General features: G+C 42.9%; 1 protein-coding gene across 4 annotated transcripts; it reads right to left on the reverse strand.

Moving 5' to 3' along the window:
• Positions 1-128: 128 nt before the first annotated feature.
• LOC121786317 (phosphatidylinositol/phosphatidylcholine transfer protein SFH9-like) lies at positions 129-5,705 on the reverse strand. Of its 4 annotated transcripts, XM_042184932.1 has the most exons (16): positions 5,297-5,704; positions 4,924-4,970; positions 4,369-4,645; positions 4,016-4,115; positions 3,166-3,432; positions 2,998-3,075; positions 2,810-2,911; positions 2,671-2,720; positions 2,494-2,593; positions 2,314-2,373; positions 2,044-2,124; positions 1,581-1,644; positions 788-1,182; positions 624-698; positions 395-523; positions 129-298 (listed from the first exon to the last, which is right to left on the reverse strand). In XM_042184932.1, the coding sequence occupies exons 2-15, from the start codon at positions 4,928-4,930 to the stop codon at positions 470-472; spliced, it is 1,710 nt and encodes a 569-aa protein (XP_042040866.1). In that variant the 5' UTR covers positions 4,931-4,970; positions 5,297-5,704; the 3' UTR covers positions 129-298; positions 395-469. The 4 variants fall into 4 exon arrangements, with proteins under 4 accessions (XP_042040866.1, XP_042040862.1, XP_042040864.1 ...); XM_042184928.1 differs by having other exon boundaries at positions 395-698; positions 5,297-5,705; XM_042184930.1 differs by having other exon boundaries at positions 395-698; positions 5,283-5,705.
• Between the last annotated feature and the right edge of the window lie 16,792 nt (positions 5,706-22,497).

Raw genomic sequence — 22,497 nt, forward strand, 5'->3', positions numbered from 1 at the left:
CACGAGTATATTGGGGAACCATAATCGTTCATTTTAAAAAAAGTGATTCGAAATGCTTATCCAATCCCCAAATGCAAAATGAAATAAAAAAAACACGCAACTTGTAAAGAGATACCAACAGTATGAAATGTAGCCAAAGCTGCAAGGCTTCAAATTTATAGTGAAAACTTTTTTACAATAACTAAGCAAAGAAACTTATGAAAAAACTGTTTTTCAATATCCTCTGTGTGTGTGTGTGTATTCTTTGTACAGCCGATAATGGGATGTTGCAGATTGTATGAACTCATCCAAATAACATCTGTGGATATGAAGAAAGTATTAGAACTTGAACAGTTCAGGATAACTGGTAAAGTTGTGTGTGTGTGTGCGCGCGTGTCTCAGAGAGAGAGATTACCTGAAGAATGTGATCAGCTGAAAGAATAAGTTCGGTGAGCATAAAGGGGACACATACGGATGCTTGGGAAGTAAATCAGGTTCCACGGGGTACAGACCTGCTACTTCGTAGCCAGCAACTTTGACTCCCCTGTCGTTGAGTCGAGCAGATAAAGCACGGATGTCAATGACGACAGCCATATTTTTTTTAAAATGCATTGCATTTGCTTCATAAGCAAACAACAACTTACATTTAAATTATTCTCCTTTATTGTCTCTATTGACTCAGATAACTCCATTTGCTTTGATGTTGTCGCAATCAATGCCTGTACAGAAACAACGTATAGCTCGTTTAGCCACCTCTTTCTAGACCAGGTAACACAGACCAGAAAATAAGGTGGGTCACATATCTTACTTTCCTCGTCTTCTGTAAGTCAAACTCAATGGATTTTATGCGACTGAGAGATTCATGTATCATGTCCTCTTTCTCAGATGGAATTCTTGCAGGTTTCTTCGAAAGTTCATTCACCATATTCTCTAAATGCTGTAACTTCTGGTAACAGGGGTGGAGAAGCTCCTCATTCTTTAGTTGCGCATCTTGTTCTTGAGAGTTTGAGTTTCCAACTTGTGTTGTTTGGTTTTCTAATACCGATTCCATGTTTTCGTCCATCTTAAAGAAGCGTCTGAACAAACTACCAAGTATGCATAAGAATGTGAGTAATCTAAGCACAACGTCCATCACTATGGCGGAGAGTGATCCCTTTGGCAACCTTTGTTCTGCAATAGGACCAGCTAAATCTGCAGGTTCAACTATGTTAGAGAATCAATTACTGATACTAAGAGAAAAACAGGCTCATGATAGCAAGATCATCATACACTGATGAAATATGAAACTATGTGTTATCCGTCTAGGCTCTAGCTATTGATGCGTTTTTATAATTTCAACAAACTGCAGAACATGCGAACAACCGCTTGAGCTATTTTGAGTTATGATAAATCTCCCTGAACTGAAGGAAGATTTATACACTAGTTTTGGTATTGACCAAGATGAGTTTATCAGCAATGACTAACAAAATATTCGAGAGCTCACAACACCCTACTCATATTCAGATTTGCAAATATTGATTGGATATATACACATCTATATGCCAGAGAAGATAACTGAACAAACTCTAAAATACATAAAGAGTATCATAATAGCTACCTACTTGATGGATGTCTATCTTCATATCTATCACCGGATATATCCATTTCTGGTCTCTGTGATATTTCCTGGATCAGCAAGCTCTGAGATAAGACGGTGATACATACAGTGTACATAATTTAATATGCATGCAACTCCTAAGGATGATCAGCTCAAGAAACCCAAGGTCAGCATGGATAGGGACACATGTTACATGCATTAAGTCAGCATTCAAACATATAATCATTCCATTAAAAACACAGGAATATTGAACCTAAGCTGGACTCCTTTATTTACCCATAAGTATTATAGTATACCAACACATACGATGGTTCAAGAGGGACAAAGAAACAAAAAAATACATCAAGAAAACAGAATGAATCAAAATTAAGCAAGCAATGGATAGTATCAATATTAGTTCAGCAGAATGTACCAAAATCAAGCAAATTAAGATAGTATCAACATTAAGCAAACAATGAAACACTTACATTATTACTAAGGGAAGGTGTTGGTTCCCTGTATGAAGATTTTCTTGAAATAGAAGATGAAGAAATTTCATTCCTTGATTCCTGTCAAAGTAACTTGAAGGTGAAGAATATTACATAATATCTGCATCCTACCTCCATATCAATTGGCTTGATTTTGGAATTTTCCCTACCAGAGAAGCTAACATTTACTAAGGTCCTGTCCATGTCTTATAATGACAGATATACCTAGTATTCTAACAAAACTTGGCATCTATTGTCACAAAATTTTACCTGATAATCAAGCAGTTTTATTCCTAAATTGCATTCACCTTCATGCAAAGCGTGAACTAGCTGCAAGGAAAGGGGTGAAACAGGTTCAATACAAAAGAGTGGAAAACTGGAGGGGCACAAATGGAAAGTTCTTTATTCTTTCATATCACAAGAATCAACAAGCAATGACAATATCTGCACCTTCATCAGTTGTGTATCATTCCAAGGTCCCTTGTTGGATCCAAGGCATCCACCTTCATTTGGACATGAGCAGGATCCACCCAGAAAATCTGGCAATTGACTGAAACGCAAAGGTTCAATGTTTAAAGAAGAGAGTGTTTTTTATTTAGAAAAAATACCTGTATACCGGTAGCCTACCTAGCATCGATGACTTCCAATAGCCTGTCCTGGAATTTGGTACCCAACACCTGTATATCGGTAACCTTAGTTAAATAAACATTTCATTCTTTCCAAACAAAAATAATAATCATTTTGAAAAAAGATGTAAATCCTTTACATGTATTTTTGCGATAGTTCTTTGATCAATGAAGCATTTTGCCGAATTCCATACACACTTAAATCCACCACCCGCATTAACTATGAACATTTGATGTAACGTCTGCATAAGGTGAGAATAATCTATCACTAACATGAACAAGAAAAAAAATTATGAAAAATTTTCTATGAGAAAAGAGTCCAAGGCACCTCAGGATAATTGCTGCTATCAATTCTCTGCATGCGCATTACTAGATCACGCGCAATCTTTCCAAAACTCATCCAATTCTGTATATGTAAAGGAAACAGGAAAAATACTTCTATGTTGATAAGAGAAATCAATCTGTGGAGTATAATGCAACAGCATAAATTAATTACCAGCCCATGTACATCCAGAATAGTAGTTGTTGAATCAATATGTCGCTTGGCAGCAATAGAACATGCTGCAAACTTTTGCGCAAAAGCTTTCTCAAAACCTTGGACGTGATATTTTAAGAACCTATCGACAGTGGTGATGTTCATTAGTTTACTAGGTTCAACCTTCCCAAGTCTTTCAATGTACACAGGTCGGCCTCCTTTATCAACACCATGGTAACCATGAGGATAATATAGCTTAACTTCGTCAAACTCCTCATATATGAAATCCTGAATATAGAACATAATCATAAAAGCAACACAGATGTTAAGACTTAAAATCAGTAACATGCTGAAAGGAAAATACCACGAAGTTGTCAATGGAAGAGAATAGGTAGCTGTTTTTGAAACACATACCAGAGTCTCTCTAACAGATACAGAAATCTACAGAATATCTGTACTTATGAAGATTGTGCTAAAACATGGCATATCAGAATAATTTCAAAGAGTTATCTAGACATAACATGCCAGATTTGGTGGTTTTGAGGAGATTAAAGAAGAACAAAGATATGTGGCCGATAACATTGAAGTTGTTATAGGAAGTGAAGCTAAGTCACACAGAACATATAATGCAAATAAGTTTTGCCTATTGAAATAAGTTTTAACTTAAGCAAAACTATAACTGAGGTATCCTCAATAAAACAAATAAAGTTTTTCCTATTGAAGTGATGATCTTCAAGATGGTGACTAGTCAAGTCACTATTATCTGTCAATCTAGTCTCAGTTATCATCTTAGAAAATTATGCTAGTTTTATCAAAACCAGGAAATAAAAGGAGGAATCAAAACAGTTCCACCACATGATGGAAAATCTACCTGAATTATAGTGTCTACAGCATTTTCTTTTCTCCAATTCAACATTTCTTCCCACATCTGTACTGTTTTATCAAGGTCAAACTTTCTTGCTTTTAAGAATCTGCAATACTATGAATTTCGTTATTGATTGCAAAAAGTTATTCAAAGAGGTTCATTAAAACAAAATAAATTCTTCATGAAGTTAGCATATACTCCTTTCGTAAAGTATAATGTTTGGAGTGCAAAATACTGAAAGAAAAAAGGCGGTACAAGACATATATCAACAGTCGCAGACCAAACTCTTATAATGATGGAGAACAGAGTTAAATCAATTTAACAAATGCCAGAGGAAGAATAATATGTCAGATAACCACCTCAACATAGTATGGTAATCATCATAACGAGCCAGAAGCATGCCCCTTTCAACCAAAGCTTGACGAAATTCATTAACCACTATCTCTTCCTCCTCCAGAAACTCTTCGTTACAGACTGCGGCAAACAGGCAATGCACCTTCCTCTGTTCATGTTTCTTCAACTCCCGCGTAGTCCTTGTTGCAGGGTTCATTGCCTTTTTCCTCAAAGATCTCATCCGCCGCCTCCTTCTCTCATCCTCAGACATGATCTCGTGACCAAATCTATCTCCCCTTCCATCTTCATGAACCAAAATTATTTCTAATGATCAGAAGATCAATAACCGACAGCAATTCATATTAATTAAACGTAATAAACGAATCAATGTATCTCATCCTAAGGTATGATCTCAGCCCTCCCCCCCCCAAAAAAAAAAACCTTCAACGAACCAAAACCATTTCTAAATATTAAAGGATTAATATTTTGACATGAAATCTATGAAATCAAATGTATAATAAACCACCATTGTTCCTTAACACAATCATATTTAAACTTGCAAAAAAGAAACTCGAATTTACCTGGCATTTCTTCTCCTAGTATTTCAGGATTTCAATCCTCAAATACTCTGCATCAATCGTCAGCTTTATTAAGTCGATTGCAGTAATAACAGGTGAAAAAGGCAATTATGATTCCAAAGCAGATCTCATTAATCCACGTGCTTAATAAATTCCGAAGCACGTATTCGATTCTTCCGCATGTGAAATCCTCGCAATTGAGATTCAAAATGTAGGGGATAAAAAAAAGCAGTAGAAGATTCTAATAAAAATCTCAACTAGTAAATCACAACAATTTCGCAGTCCTTAAATTAGGGGTAGTTAAAAAGGGGAAAAATCGTAGTCTAGTAGAAAACAAGCAAATCACATTTTGAAATACGTACATTGCATCAATTACCTTCCAAATCCAGCAGCATTCAAATCGTGATGATGATCGGCAATCGAGGAAGCCTCCTCTCCGCCACGCCGACTTAAATAGACGCACAAGCAGCTCACGTAGAGAGCGGGGAATCAGTTAAGGTTGCTTTCAGATCAATCTCCCTCTCACTCTAGAAAATGCGATACCCGTGAAAGCCTCGAAATCAGTATTTTGTGTGTATACATACATATATATTTACAGTGTCCAAGTACATGTAAAGATTCTGGATTCTGTGTGTGTGTGTGTGAGAGAGAGAGAGAGAGAGAAGGGAGAGAGTCGCTATCAATAAGTAGTTATAGTTTAAGGAACATAGGCGGGTAGGGGAAAGCTCCGTCACGGCGCGTCTTAGACGCCGGCGCTTATTCGTTTGCGTTTACGAACGATGCGAAGAGTAAAACGACAAGACGGAGAATATAAAATTAACGTCGCCGTCAACAGCTGATGCTACTTCGTACGTTAAGTTACAATCCATGGAATATAGTACTAATTCCATCCCTTAAATTTTCTAACACTTTCATCGGATGCTAATTTTATAAAATGTAACGGAAAGTGAGTTGAAAAAGTCTGTGAAAAGTGTGTAATACTTTTATATACTCCATCCGTCCCTGAATATTTGCATATTTCATTTTCTGCATTTCGTTTTAAAAAATTAATAATAAATAGCTAAAGTGAACGATGGTAAACTAAGACAGAAAATAACATTATTCTCTCTTACTTTATCTTCTCTCCACTTTATCTTCATTTTAACTATTTATTAAGATTTTTTTTCAAAACGGGTGGTAAACTAAGACAGAAAATAACATTATTCTCTCTTACTTTATCTTCTCTCCACTTTATCTTCATTTTAACTATTTATTAAGATTTTTTTTCAAAACGGGTGCAAAAAATAGAACGTGACAAATTTTCATGGACAAATGAAGTATTAGTTTTATAAATGTGAGTTGGAATGAATTAATGAAGTATATGATCTATTATAAAAAATACTAGTAAAAAGTGAAATGTGACAAATTTTATAGGATAATGAAAATAAAAAAATGTGACGAAATTTAATGGACGAAAGGGAGTACTACATAACATTACAAATTTTAATTTCGATTTAGGGCGAGAAATTGTCACGCCCGCATTTCCTAAGGATAGGAAGTACGGTGGACCGCGACTAGGGGAGGAATAAAGAGGCGGGGAAGAAAGGGGAAAAACAGGAATATTTGACCCAAAGACATTTGATAAAAGGAAATTCATTTTAAAACCAGGTACTGTAGCGACATTTCTAGAGTTAATGTAAACAGAGTTAAATAAAACATTGTATCGGATTACAAAGCAGCGGAAATGACCCAAAGACAGATGATGCCGGGTATGACGACACGACACCATCCAAAAGACCAAGTAAAACACTCATTTGGCTTTCACTGCTCAACATCCGTCATCCCCATCGCCGCTCAACCTGCACATTAAGAAAACAACATGCAGGGCTGAGTACTTATTGCACTCAGTGGACACACGCCAAAATCATAGTTTGTCATGCCATAACAGTGTAACCTTGGGGTTTTAAGTGTAAGAAAATAACCCAAGTACACAAATATATATTTTCATAAATTCGACTGCGCAGTCATTTTCCGATATTGCCACCCTTATTCCCTCAATCATACACTATCTGATCCCAACGGTGACAAGGGGCGTGGCCACACCCCAGGTCACTAGACCGGCCAACTTGCTCTCAGATGGCACCCAGTCTCGTGTACACTAGCCTGAGGGTTCGCAGCCCAACAGACCCGAATTCGATTAAACATATGTGGTAAACCACTTCAGATAGGTTTCAAATCAAAACATTTGGCAAGACAAACAGTTCACCTCCATAAACAATTCCGGAACAGAGTCCGTATTAAAAACAACCCACGTAAAAGTAGGGTAGAAAAGCCCACCTCGATTGCTTAGCTTTTAAAAAGGTTCCCTTCAACCACACTTTCCTCGTAAAAGATCACCCTTTTGAAAGATAAATTGTATCATGATTAGAGTCAGAAGAGACGAGACTTTAAACGACAATGCATGATTCCTACGTGGACGACTTCAAAATCTAGCACGTTACACGTACATACACTTAACAACATGTTACAAAACAAACACACAAAGTCACACGTTCGAAACACACCCCGCATGCAAACGACGTACCCAAAACGCGCACACGACACACGAACACAGCACTCCAAGTCCTGGCATACCCTTACTGTGCAAACGGCTCACTTGGCTCGGAAAAGGTTCGGAAAAACTCGGAAAAAGGATCGGCGTCTCGACATGGCTCGGTGTCTCGGCCGGTGGCTCGGCACCTCGGCCACCTGTTCGGCACCTCGGCAGCTGGCTCGGCACCTCGGCCGCCTGCTCGGCACCTCGGCCGCTGGCTCGGCATCTCGGCCGCCTGCTCGGCCGCTGGCTCGGCACCTCGGCCGCTGGCTCGGCATCTCGGCCGCCTGCTCGGCACCTCGGCCGCTGGCTCGGCACCTCGGCCGCTGGCTCGGCACCTCGGCCGCCTGCTCGGCACCTCGGCCGCCTGCTCGGCACCTCGGCCGCCTGCTCGGCACCTCGGCACCTCATAATAAAATCATACGACCTCCAAAGAAGCTGAAATTTACACACCACACAGAAGACACACCAAAGTTTATACAGCTAAAAAATTCGTACCAAAAGGAGATCGTTTGCTCAGTCAAAAAGGGGTCGGAACCCACTGTCAGTTATCACCGAAAACATGTTCAACACAAGCACATAGCCACAAATCCTATTCAACATCTAACCCATCCAAAAACGTCCTACATGCATGTTTTTCGAATTAAACGAGAGTTGAGGCCTTGTGTTACCTTTCCCGGATAGTTCAACGTAGTGAAAAAGCTTTACTTCCTCTTACGACTCCGATTCACGACGAAGGGGGGTATCACCTTGAGGAATCCAAGACGATGATGAGAGGGAGTGAATGAAAAAGATGAGAACCGAGAGGGAGAAGGAGAGAGGGAGCTTACCGGTGTTGAGAGCAATTGCAAGAGAGAAAAGAGAAAAACCGATGTGGGGAGAGATTGGAAAGGGGATGATGTATCGGTTAAGAGGGAGTGGGGAGGTTGAGAAAGTAGTGGGGAGGGGGAGAGAAACCGAGAGAGAGAGAGAGAGAGAGATTTTATTTTAATTAGGATTTTTAAAAACATGGCTTAATTAATTATTTAATTACATTTTAATTTGCCTAGGTAGAAAATACCACATCCACAACAATCAAATAAACACAAAAACATAAAGAAAATTTCATCCTTAATTAAAAGAATAAAATTCCACAAATTTTCGGGTATTACATTCCTCCCACCTTAACAAAAATTTCGTCCCGAAATTTCCCTAGATTACTCAAACAGCTCCGGAAACTTCTCTCTCATCTTATCTTCTAACTCCCATGTTGCTTCTTCGACTCCATGATTCCTCCACCGTACTTTCACCGAAGCAATTGACTTATTCCTCAATTCTTGCACTCTTCGGTCCAAAATGGCCTCGGGCTTCTCCTCATAGCTTAGATCGGGATTTAGGACCATCATCTCTTCTTGGTGAACGATGTGTGTGGGGTCAAACACGTACTTCCTCAATTGTGACACATGGAAGACGTTGTGCACATTTCCAAAGCTTGGTGGTAGAGCCAACCTGTATGCTACCACGCCGACTCTATCCAAAATCTCGTATGGACCAATAAATCGGGGTCTCAGCTTTCCCTTCACTCCAAAACGAGTTATTCCCTTAGAAGGGGAAACTTTCAGAAAGACCTTTTCCCCGACCTCGAACTGTAACTCGGTCCTTCGAACATCCGCATAAGATTTCTGTCGATCTTGTGCCTCCTTGATCCTCCCACGGATTTGTTGGACAATCTCTATCATCTCTTCTACAGAGTCTGGTCCGAGAATTCTTCTCTCACCCACTTCATCCCAATAAAGTGGCGATCTACACTTCTTTCCATACAAGGCCTCATATGGGGCCATCTTGATAGTCGCCTGGTAACTATTATTGTAAGCGAACTCTACCAAGGGCAACACTTCTTCCCAACCTACGCCTCGATCTAGCACCACGACTCGTAGCATGTCCTCCAATGCTTGTATCGTTCTCTCCGACTGCCCGTCGGTTTGCGGGTGGAACGCTGTACTGAAATTCAACTTAGTCCCCAACTCGCTCTGCAGGCTTGTCCAAAATCTAGAAGTGAATTTAGCACCACGATCAGATGTGATTGTCGCTGGAACTCCATGCAAGCGTATAATTTCCCGTACATATACCTTAGCCAACTGATCGGATCCATAAGTGGCACGAACCGGCACAAAATGGGCAGATTTGGTGAGGCGATCTATAATCACCCAAATCACCGTGTTCCCTCGCTGGGACTTTGGCAGTCCTACCACAAAGTCCATTGCAATATGTTCCCACTTCCATTCCGGAATCTCGAGGGGTTGCAATTTCCCATAGGGCCGTTGGTGTAGCGCCTTTACTTGTTGACATGCTAGGCATCTCTCCACAAATGCCGCAACATGCTTTTTCATACCGTTCCACCAAAACTGTCTTTTCAAGTCTTGATACATTTTGGTGCTCCCTGGATGAGCAGCGTATGGGGTTTCATGTGCTTCTCTCATGATTTCCATCCTCAGGCCTTCATCCTTAGGCACACACAACCTTCCCTTGTATGTGAGACCATTATCCGCTGCCTCACGAAAATTTCCGAGTTCACCCGTCCTCACTTCTGAGCGAATCTTTTCTAGTAACGTATCTCGCCGTTGAGCTTCTACAATTCTGGCTCTTAAGTCGGGTTCCATCACCAACGTGGCTACTATCCCTTCCACAGTCTCGGGCATTCTCACCACTTCCAAGCGCATCTTACTGAACTCTTGGATTATACTCTCCTCGATAGTAAGAAAGGTGGCCAGCTGAGATTGAGACTTCCTACTAAGAGCATCGGCCACTACGTTTGCTTTTCCCGGATGGTAATTTATACCACAATCGTAGTCCTTTACCAACTCGAGCCACCTACGTTGGCGCATGTTCAACTCCTTTTGCTCAAAGAAGTACTTTAGACTCTTATGGTCCGTGTATATCTCACAACGGACTCCATAAAGATGATGTCTCCAGATCTTCAAAGCATGTACCACAGCTGCCAGTTCCAAGTCATGCGTCGGATAATTCAGTTCATGGGGCTTCAATTGTCTCGATGCATATGCAATCACTTTCCCCTTCTGCATAAGCACACATCCCAGTCCCACCTTCGACGCATCCGTATATACCGCATAGTCAGTCTCTGGCTCCGGCACAGCTAGGATTGGTGCGGTGGTCAATTTCTCCTTCAACAACTGAAAGCTCGCCTCACATTCTGGCGTCCAAATCATCTTGACTCCCTTTTTCAGTTGTTGCGTCATTGGCCTTGCTATCTTCGAGAATCCCTCGATGAATCTTCGATAATAGCCCGCCAGTCCTAAAAAGCTTCGGATTTCGTTTTGTGTAGAAGGTGACTTCCACTCCTGCACCGCTTCTACCTTGGCCGGATCTACACGAATTCCATCTGAAGTTACTACATGTCCAAGAAAATTTACTTCCTTGAGCCAAAACTCGCATTTACTGAACTTGGCATATAGTTTCTCGTCCCTTAGAGTTGCTAGGACGGTTCTCAAGTGCTCTTTGTGCTCCTCCTCGTTCTTTGAGTAAACAAGCACGTCATCGATGAAAACCAGGACAAACCGATCCAGAAATGGATGGAACACGCGGTTCATAAGGTCCATGAACACTGCCGGGGCGTTCGTCAGTCCAAAAGGCATTACAACGAACTCATAATGACCATATCTTGTTCGGAACGCCGTCTTGGGTACATCTTCTCGCCGAACCCTCAACTGATGGTACCCAGACCTCAAATCCATCTTAGAGAAGACTCCTGCCCCTCGAAGTTGGTCAAACAAGTCGTCTATCCTTGGTAGTGGATACTTGTTCTTTAGCGTTAGTTTGTTTAGCTCCCGATAGTCGATGCACATCCTCATCGTTCCATCCTTCTTCTTTACAAACAACACTGGTGCTCCCCATGGTGACACGCTAGGTCTAATGAATCCCAATTCCAGTAGCTCTTGCAGTTGCACCTTAAGCTCCTCCAACTCTTTTGGCGCCATTCTATAAGGTGCTTTGGATATTGGTGCCGATCCGGGCTCCAGATCGATCGTGAATTCTACTTGCCTGTCGGGTGGGGGTCCCGGCAATGCATCGGGGAAGACATCGGGATATTCACTCACTATCGCCACATCTTCTATCTTCCTGTCTTTCTTCTCCTCCCCATTCAAATAAACAAGGTACGCTGGACATCCCTTCCTCATCATTGTAGTGGCTTGCAGCGCAGAGATAATGGACTTGCGTCGGCTCATTGGGACTCCGTGAAACTTCATCGGCTCTTTTCCGGGGGTTTCAAACGAAATTTCCCTTTCTCTACAATGAAGGGTAACGTGGTTCTCCGCTAACCAATCCATACCCAAGATTATGTCTACGCTACCCATCGTCATTACTTGCAAATTATAAGCCACTAAACTGAGTTCACCTATTCCAAAGTTCACACATGCACAAGATCGGGATATATCTATAGCCCCGCCTACCGGTGAGGTCACACTCATAGTGGGTTCGGTCTTAACAGTAGGTAATTCCAAAGTATCCACACAAGACGTTGATATAAAGGAATGCGACGCACCCGTATCAAACAAGACAACTATAGGCATATTGAGAAGTGTGCCCATACCTGCCAAGTTTCCTTGCTCAAAGGTTTCTTTCTCGTTTGCCGGCTGTTTCCCCTTCAAGGCGTAGGCCCTTGCTTGCGATGGTAATCCTTGGCGGCGTTGTTGCGGTGGAGGTGCAGGTAGTGCCTGGGATGGTGGACGGAAACCTAGCTGGTTCTGTCTCGTTCCCGTTCCCATGTGCTTGTTTGGGCAATTTCGGATGTAGTGGCCACTCCCACCACAGTTGAAGCACCTAGGGTCTCGACACTCCCCGGCGTGGTACTTGAAGCACCTTCCACATTGAGGGTTCCTCGGCGGAAAGTTTGCCCTCGGTTGGAAAGTATTCTGTCTCCCGCCATTGTAGGGTGGGTTCCTCATGTGTTGTGGCCTCTTACCACCATACTGAGCCTGGTCACCATCCCACCTCCTCTTCTCTTGGTGGCCCGGCTGAGCTTGTAGAGGTGTCGCGTTTGTTGTTGCCACAACTCTTGGCTTAGGGAGTGCATCTTCCACGTCCAGTGCACAAGTCAAGATCTCCGAGTAGGAGAGTTCTCCTCGACAGGCCAATGCGGCCTTTATCTCATCTCTGAGCCCGGCCCGGAACTTCACCGCCCATTTCTCATCGGTGTCCATCAACTCGGGCGCATATCGTGCCATCTGCGCGAGGGCTCGGTCATACTCGGTTACAGTCATTCGGCCTTGGCTTAGTGTGTGGAACTCTACCACCTTGGCCCGTCTGTACGTCTTTGGAACATACTTGTTATCGATCTCTACTTTAAACTCCTCCCATGTTAGCGCCTCCAGGCGGGCAGGATTCATAGTTCTTTGTCGAGTCTCCCACCAGTAATCGGCAGCACCTGACAGTTGAAAGGTAGCACCAGCAATGCGCTCCCTATCTGTGCACTCCATGACCCTGAAGATACGCTCGAGGCCGCGTATCCACTCTTCCGCTTTGGATGGGTCTCCTTGTCCGTCAAATTTTGGGGGATTCTGCCTTGAGAACGTAACTATGAATCTTTCTTGTTGAGGCGGGGGTGGAGGTGGTGGTGGCGGTGGTGGTGGAGGTGGTGCCTCCACGTTGGGTCCTTGTCGTGGTTGGCGTGCACGTCTTGGCGGCATTCTGATTCAATATCCAAAAAGTGTTACTACAATTCTCATCCAAAATTACCACTTTCTCAAAATTTTCTTATAAAATCTTCATGTAGTATAAGATGCAACACATAGGATATATATATCAAAATCCAAATTCTCATTAAAAGAAAGAAGGCCAACATTGTTCCCAAGAGTAGATCGTACTGAAAGCAAAAACTGAAAAGACAACGAACTATTCTAATTCTAGACTACGACTCTATCATCCTCATCCATAGGCCCTTCCTCCGGGTCTTCGTCGTCGTCCTCCTCGGAGTTCCCTGGCAGAGCCTCCTCATAAACATCTTCATACCCTTGTTCACCCTCGTACATGCTCACATACTTGTCCTGATACACGACCCTCTCTTCCACCTCCTGTGGGGGCTGCTCCTCTCGAGAGTCCACCAGTGCACAATACACGGCTTTCCGAAAGCCAGCCATGTCACCCACCATGTCGTCGGTAGCGGGCTCATGCCACGTGTACCTCCTCGCCGTTCTTTCGGCCCACTCCTTCCAGCTATCGGGAAGCAAATCTATTAGCTTCTCAATGCCGTCATGCTCTGTCACTCCGAACTCCTGAGCTGCCCTCCAGAGGGTGTCGAAGTGTGCCACGAACTCGATCAACGGTACGTGATCCTTCTTCCGGTACACTCTATAATCCCTGAGCACCCTCTGTGCCCTAAGTCTATCGCGATCACTCCGTCGCGGGGTTCGGAACATACGCGCCATCTATAGAAAAACAGAAACAACCGCCTCGCGTATAAAAAACAGAGTACATAACCGAAGAAGAGAGAGAGAGAGTGTGTGTGCACGTATCGCTGTTCTAACCCAAACCCGCTGGTGTTCAAAGGCCAAAAGCTCTTATCTATCATAGGTCCAAGAAGCACTAGTGAAATTCTATCACGTCTAAGTTCAAACATTCAAAAGGCCAACACATACTCACATAAAGGCTCACATCAACATTCACGTCATCATATCATCACACATCAGCCACATGCTTTCATATAAGTTCATCATACATCAACAGTTCATAACACCATAACAGTTCATAACTCAAATAATTTCCAACTTTTCCACATCACGTTGTACCCTTCCACATGTCTCAACATTTACTTAAACTTTACATAAAAATCATTTTCAACACCAAAATCACAATTTCCTCCACTTCCATATACTTTCCAAAATTTCGAAATTTTCATTACCTCATTTCAGGTTGAGTGCGATGAGTCGGATGTTGAGCCAATGACACTTTTGAAAACTTAGTCAATTATTTATTTTGACACAGGGATACAAACTAAATCAAGACAGAAGAGACTCTTAGGTCCAGAGCAGAAAGAAAAAACCTAGGCTCTGATACCACTCTGTCACGCCCGCATTTCCTAAGGATAGGAAGTACGGTGGACCGCGACTAGGGGAGGAATAAAGAGGCGGGGAAGAAAGGGGAAAAACAGGAATATTTGACCCAAAGACATTTGATAAAAGGAAATTCATTTTAAAACCAGGTACTGTAGCGACATTTCTAGAGTTAATGTAAACAGAGTTAAATAAAACATTGTATCGGATTACAAAGCAGCGGAAATGACCCAAAGACAGATGATGCCGGGTATGACGACACGACACCATCCAAAAGACCAAGTAAAACACTCATTTGGCTTTCACTGCTCAACATCCGTCATCCCCATCGCCGCTCAACTTGCACATTAAGAAAACAACATGCAGGGCTGAGTACTTATTGCACTCAGTGGACACACGCCAAAATCATAGTTTGTCATGCCATAACAGTGTAACCTTGGGGTTTTAAGTGTAAGAAAATAACCCAAGTACACAAATATATATTTTCATAAATTCGACTGCGCAGTCATTTTCCGATATTGCCACCCTTATTCCCTCAATCATACACTATCTGATCCCAACGGTGACAAGGGGCGTGGCCACACCCCAGGTCACTAGACCGGCCAACTTGCTCTCAGATGGCACCCAGTCTCGTGTACACTAGCCTGAGGGTTCGCAGCCCAACAGACCCGAATTCGATTAAACATATGTGGTAAACCACTTCAGATAGGTTTCAAATCAAAACATTTGGCAAGACAAACAGTTCACCTCCATAAACAATTCCGGAACAGAGTCCGTATTAAAAACAACCCACGTAAAAGTAGGGTAGAAAAGCCCACCTCGATTGCTTAGCTTTTAAAAAGGTTCCCTTCAACCACACTTTCCTCGTAAAAGATCACCCTTTTGAAAGATAAATTGTATCATGATTAGAGTCAGAAGAGACGAGACTTTAAACGACAATGCATGATTCCTACGTGGACGACTTCAAAATCTAGCACGTTACACGTACATACACTTAACAACATGTTACAAAACAAACACACAAAGTCACACGTTCGAAACACACCCCGCATGCAAACGACGTACCCAAAACGCGCACACGACACACGAACACAGCACTCCAAGTCCTGGCATACCCTTACTGTGCAAACGGCTCACTTGGCTCGGAAAAGGTTCGGAAAAACTCGGAAAAAGGATCGGCGTCTCGACATGGCTCGGTGTCTCGGCCGGTGGCTCGGCACCTCGGCCACCTGTTCGGCACCTCGGCCGCTGGCTCGGCACCTCGGCCGCCTGCTCGGCACCTCGGCCGCTGGCTCGGCATCTCGGCCGCCTGCTCGGCCGCTGGCTCGGCACCTCAGCCGCCTGCTCGGCACCTCGGCCGCTGGCTCGGCATCTCGGCCGCCTGCTCGGCACCTTGGCCGCTGGCTCGGCACCTCGGCCGCTGGCTCGGCATCTCGGCCGCCTGCTCGGCACCTCGGCCGCCTGCTCGGCACCTCGGCCGCTGGCTCGGCACCTCGGCCGCCTGGCTCGTTCCGTGCACACTCACTTTCCTCCCACTTCCGATTCTCAAACCCTATACAACATTCACACCACACATTCTCGGTCCCAAAACACACCCAGACACCTGGGATCATCCCTTCCAGACTCTCCACAAATCTGCCCTAGGCTGAACCCTACAACTCTCGGCCAACACACATGAAACCCTCGAACCAAACACTGATTTTCCGAGCCATCTCTTGGCCAAACACACCCACATACATCACAAAAGCACAACACTCAGAAACCCAACCATTGCACATGAAAACATCTCCCAAAAACACACAACACGCAGAACTGCGCAGTTTACTTGCAGAAATCATAATAAAATCATACGACCTCCAAAGAAGCTGAAATTTACACACCACACAGAAGACACACCAAAGTTTATACAACTAAAAAATTCGTACCAAAAGGAGATCGTTTGCTCAGTCAAAAAGGGGTCGGAACCCACTGTCAGTTATCACCGAAAACATGTTCAACACAAGCACATAGCCACAAATCCTATTCAACATCTAACCCATCCAAAAACGTCCTACATGCATGTTTTTCGAATTAAACGAGAGTTGAGGCCTTGTGTTACCTTTCCCGGATAGTTCAACGTAGTGAAAAAGCTTTACTTCCTCTTACGACTCCGATTCACGACGAAGGGGGTATCACCTTGAGGAATCCAAGACGATGATGAGAGGGAGTGAATGAAAAAGATGAGAACCGAGAGGGAGAAGGAGAGAGGGAGCTTACCGGTGTTGAGAGCAATTGCAAGAGAGAAAAGAGAAAAACCGATGTGGGGAGAGATTGGAAAGGGGATGATGTATCGGTTAAGAGGGAGTGGGGAGGTTGAGAAAGTAGTGGGGAGGGGGAGAGAAACCGAGAGAGAGAGAGAGAGAGAGATTTTATTTTAATTAGGATTTTTAAAAACATGGCTTAATTAATTATTTAATTACATTTTAATTTGCCTAGGTAGAAAATACCACATCCACAACAATCAAATAAACACAAAAACATAAAGAAAATTTCATCCTTAATTAAAAGAATAAAATTCCACAAATTTTCGGGTATTACAGAAATTATCTCACTCCAAGTAATAGAATAAAGAGAAAAGATAAATGTCATCGAAATTCTTATTTTCAAAATTCGAATTTTGTTCATTTCAACAAAATAGTATTTACATAAAGTAAATAGTACTGTTATATTTACAACATAAAGTATTTTATTCTAATTTATTAATTATAATCATTAATAAATTATTTCAATTTTTATAAAGTTTTGGGCTTCTTCTTAGGTATCTCTTCATATTGAGCCATTTTTTTAATATTTTGGGCTTCTACAAAAGTATCCATTTACCAATCAACATTGTTGGGATTTACGCACACAAGGCTTTCACACACTCAAGAAGATCACACACACACACTCAGTGTTGTATGAGATCACACAATGCAGAAACACACACACTCACACTTTGAGTATTGAAGATGATAATCTTGGAGAGAAACTGGAAAACTCTTTATTGATTAAACTCTACTCTAAACTACATACATGGTGAGCTATTTAAAGCTCTATAATCAAGTAGCAACTGCTACTAACTAACTACAAGAAGAATCAAGAAAGCAAGAAGAATAACCGCTACATCTCAGCTAACTAACTGCTGTTCCAACGGCTAGTTCGGCTAGGTTGCTTCTTCCTTCTCGGTTCAAGACCGAACTCCTTCCTCGGTTCAAGACCGAACTCCTTCTCGGCTTACAACCGAACTCTTCCTTCTCGGCTCACAACCGAACTCTTCCTTCTCGGCTCATTCCAGCTCAACGCCGAGCTTCCTTACCGAGCTTCCTTACCGCTGAGCTTACCGACTTCTGCCTTCTTCTTCTCGGCTAGTTCCAGGCTAGTTCCAGCTCGGTAAGCCGAGCTTACCGAACTCCTTTCTAGCCGAGCTTCTTCCAACTGAAATGAGCACTCCATTATTACAATTCTCCACCTGAGGGCTCATCTCAGTTCTTGCACAAACATTGATCAATTTCTTGCAATGATCAAACTTGTCTCTACCTAGAGACTTTGTTAGCATGTCAGCCGGATTGTGCAAGGTGTTAATCTTAATCACCTTCACTCTCCCCTTTTCAATCTCATCTCGAATAAAATGCAACTTTATGTCTATGTGCTTGCTCCTTTCATGAAAACCCGGATGTTTAGCTAAGCACATAGCTGAGCTGCTGTCACAATGAATCACCATTGTCTTTTGATCAAAACCAAAGTCAGAAATCACTCCCTGAATCCAAAAGCTCTCCTGTACAGCTGCAGTGAGAGCTATATACTCTGATTCTGTTGTTGAGAGAGCAACAACACTTTGCAACCCTGACTTCCAGCTGATTACAGTTCCAAACATGGTGAAAAGATAACCTGTTTGGGACTTTCTGTTGTCCAGGTTTGCAGCATAGTCTGCATCACAATAGCCCTGCACAACCTCCTCAGATTCACCTTCCCAGCCATTGAACACAATCCCCCAGTCCTTAGTTGACTTCATGTACCTCAATATCCACTTAAGAGCATTCCAATGCTCCTTCCCCGGGTCTGCCATGTATCTGCTAGTCACTGAGATAGCATGAGCAAGATCTGGTCTTGTACAAATCATAGTGTACATGATACTCCCAACAACACTAGCATAAGGGATAGCCTTCATCTCATCAGCCTCTTGCTTAGTTTTAGGGGCCTGCTCCTTTGAAAGCTTAAAACTCTGGGACAGAGGAGTTGATGCAGCTTTTGCATTTTCCATTTTGAATCTCTGCAAAACTTTCTCAATATAGTCAGTTTGCAGCATCCACAGCTTCTTGCAGCCTCTATCTCTCTGAATATGTATGCCTAGGATCTTCCTTGACTCTCCTAGATCCTTCATTTCAAAGCTTGACTTCAGATCTTGTTTAACTTTCTGAATTTCTGTCATAGAAGGCCCTGCAAGTAGCATATCATCCACATAGAGTAATAGGTAGGCAATGGGAGTCTTGCCTGCCTTCTTGATGTAAATGCAATCATCATATTCTGACTTGGAGAAGCCAATCTTCTTCATCTGTGCATCAAACTTCTTATTCCACTGTCTAGGACTTTGCTTAAGTCCATAAAGACTTTTCTGTAACAGGCACACCTTGCCTTCTTCTCCAATCTTCACATAGCCCTCTGGCTGTTCCATGAAGATAGTTTCCTCTAGATCTCCATTGAGGAAGGCTGTCTTCACATCAAGCTGTTGCAGCTCCCAGTCAAGCTGATTCACCACAGCCAATAGAATCCTAATCGAAGTGTGCTTCACAACAGGTGCAAACACTTCATTGAAATCGATTCCCTCCTGCTGTGTAAAGCCTCTAGCCACCAGCCTTGCCTTGAACCTGACTCTATCCTTATCAGTGGTCTCAATCTTCTTTTTAAACAACCACTTGCAACTGATCAGCTTCCCCTCCTTTCCATCTGTATTCAGCTTGGATTTGTCCACCAAAATCCATGTTTTGTTCTTGAGTAAAGACTCTATTTCCTCATTCATGGCTTCAATCCATCTTTCTCTATCTTTACTCTGCATAGCTTCTTTATATGTGAGTGGATCTGCACCATCAATACCTTCAGCTGCACACAGAGCATAATACACAACATCAGAGAACTTTGTTGGTGGCCTTGTTTCTCTTCTAACTCTGTCCCTTGCAAGCTGATAGTCTCTGATAGAGTCTGATATAGACTCACCAGCCTGGTTGCCCTGAGTTGGAGCCTCTTCTTTATCTGAATCAGACTCACTCCCTGAGTCAATAACTCCACCTGCTCCTAGGCCAACCCCCACAGGCTCCACCTTGAAGAAATCACCCTCATCTTCACTGGAGTCCAGCTTATCTTTCAGGTATGGCATCTGATCCTCCAAGAACACCACATCCCTACTCACCAAGACCTTCTGCTTACCGGGCTCAATACACCAGAGCCTATACCCCTTAACACCCCTCTGATACCCCAACATAATACATTTCAGAGCCCTAGCTTCAAGCTTGCTTTGCCTAGCATGAGCATAGGCCACACACCCAAACACCTTGTACTTTGAGTAGTCACTATGAGCTCCATTCCACATGTAATCAGGAGTTTCAGATTTCAGGGCAGTAGATGGGCATTTATTGATGAGATAGGCTGCTGTATACACAGCCTCACCCCAGAATCTGCTGCTCAAACCAGAACCAAGAAGTAGGCACCTCACCCTCTCTAGGATTGTCCTATTCATCCTTTCCACAACACCATTTTGCTGAGGATTACCAGGAACAGTCCGGTGCCTCTTCATACCCTTCTCTTTACAAAACAGATCAAACTCCGCAGACAAGAACTCTAGGCCATTGTCTGTTCTTAAGCATTTAACACTTCTACCCTTCTCTAGCTCAACCTCCTTACACCATATCTTGAACTTTGTGAGTGTTTCAGATTTTTCTTTAAGAATATATACCCACAACTTCCTTGTATAGTCATCAATGATAGCTAGATAATACTTTCCTCCACCAATTGAACACACCGGTGAAGGCCCCCAAAGATCACTATGTATGTAGTCTAAAGGGGCTGTAGAAGAGTGAATACCTGTAGGATAGGGTGCCTTTTTAGCTTTTCCAAGTATACATTGCTCACAGGGGTTCATCTTGTTGAAATCTTCCGAGATCAGACCCTTCTTGATGAGTTCTTTCAAGCTTCCTTCAGCTGGGTGGCCCAATCTCTTGTGCCATAGCATTATGGAATCATCTGACACTGCATTGCTTTCTCCATCAACAGCCTTAGCCTTCAGATAATAGAGAATATGCTCTCTGTCAGCCTCCATCATCACTGCATCTCCAGATTTAACAAACAATTTTCCTTGACTCATCAATATGGTGAACCCTTTCTGCTCCAGCATTCCCAATGAGATGAGATTCCTCTTCACTTCTGGAATATACCTCACCCCAGTTAGGAACTTTATAGAGCCATCTTGTAGGCTTAGCTTTACCTTCCCTATTCCTCTGATCTGACAAATGTGATTATTACCCAGCACCACAGTGTCGGCTGCTTCTTGAAGGTCATGAAACCAGCTCCTATTTGGGCACATATGGAAGCTGCACCCTGAGTCCATAATCCACCTATGACTGACCCCACTGTCACTAATATTCATGAGTTGAGCCGGGGGATCAGCACTCTCCACACAATCAGATTGGTTGTGTCCCTCAGAGGCTATCTTTCTCTTCCATGCATGACAATCTTTCTTCAAATGTCCAGGTTTCTTGCACCAATAGCAAGCTCTGGTTTCCTTCTGAGCATCAGAACTTGAGGGTTTAGAGCCCTCAAACTTCTTCTTGAAGTTCTGCTTCTTGAACTTCTTCACATTCAAGGCCTCTGCAGCTTGAACATTGGAGCTTGCAGAGCCTCTGTTGGCTGTCTTCTGGAGTTCTTTGGCCATCAAGGCTGAATAGACTTCTGCATAGGTGATAGGTTTATCTCTTCCATAGATAATTGCATCACTTAGCTGGTCATACGAGCTAGGCAAGGCATTCAATGTGAGAATGGCCTTATCCTCATCTGAAATCTTGACATCAACAGATCCCAGGTCATCAATGATCTTGTTGAACTCCTCTAGCTGCTCAATGATGGACCTATCTCCAGAAAAACTATAGGCATACAGCCTCTTCTTGAGATACAGCCGGTTAGCCAAGGATTTGGCCAAGTAAACTTCATCTAACTTGTCCAAGATCTCCACCGCAGTCTTGGCTTCTTGAACTTCCCTCAAGACCTTATCTCCAAGGCACAGAATCACTGCAGAATGTGCCTTGAGCTGCATCTCCTCCATCTTTGCCTGAGCTTTTTCATCAAGCACTGGAGCCTTTCCTTTCTCCTCTGGTTTTGCAAGAACTGCCGCCAAGCCTTGTTGAATTAAAACCGCCTTCATCTTCATCTTCCACAGGCCATAATCATTCTTGCCTGTGAACTTTTCTGCATCAAGCCTTGCTGCCATCTCTGAAACCGTTTGATCCTCTGCAAATCAGCTTCAATATCCCTTCCCACAGACGGCGCCACTTGTTGGGATTTACGCACACAAGGCTTTCACACACTCAAGAAGATCACACACACACACTCAGTGTTGTATGAGATCACACAATGCAGAAACACACACACTCACACTTTGAGTATTGAAGATGATAATCTTGGAGAGAAACTGGAAAACTCTTTATTGATTAAACTCTACTCTAAACTACATACATGGTGAGCTATTTAAAGCTCTATAATCAAGTAGCAACTGCTACTAACTAACTACAAGAAGAATCAAGAAAGCAAGAAGAATAACCGCTACATCTCAGCTAACTAACTGCTGCTCCAACGGCTAGTTCGGCTAGGTTGCTTCTTCCTTCTCGGTTCAAGACCGAACTCCTTCCTCGGTTCAAGACCGAACTCCTTCTCGGCTTACAACCGAACTCCTTCTCG

This window comes from Salvia splendens, chromosome 22 (genome assembly GCF_004379255.2).
Source record: "Salvia splendens isolate huo1 chromosome 22, SspV2, whole genome shotgun sequence".
Taxonomy (NCBI): Eukaryota; Viridiplantae; Streptophyta; class Magnoliopsida; order Lamiales; family Lamiaceae; genus Salvia; species Salvia splendens.

Excerpts from the sequence above, each read along its gene's own strand:
- LOC121786317 (XM_042184928.1), bottom strand. Across the intron at positions 2,594-2,670 it reads TTGGAAGTCATCGATGCTAG|TCAATTGCCAGATTTTCTGG; the intron begins GTAGGCTACCGG and ends TTTGCGTTTCAG. Across the intron at positions 2,374-2,493 it reads ATGATACACAACTGATGAAG|CTAGTTCACGCTTTGCATGA; the intron begins GTGCAGATATTG and ends CTTTCCTTGCAG.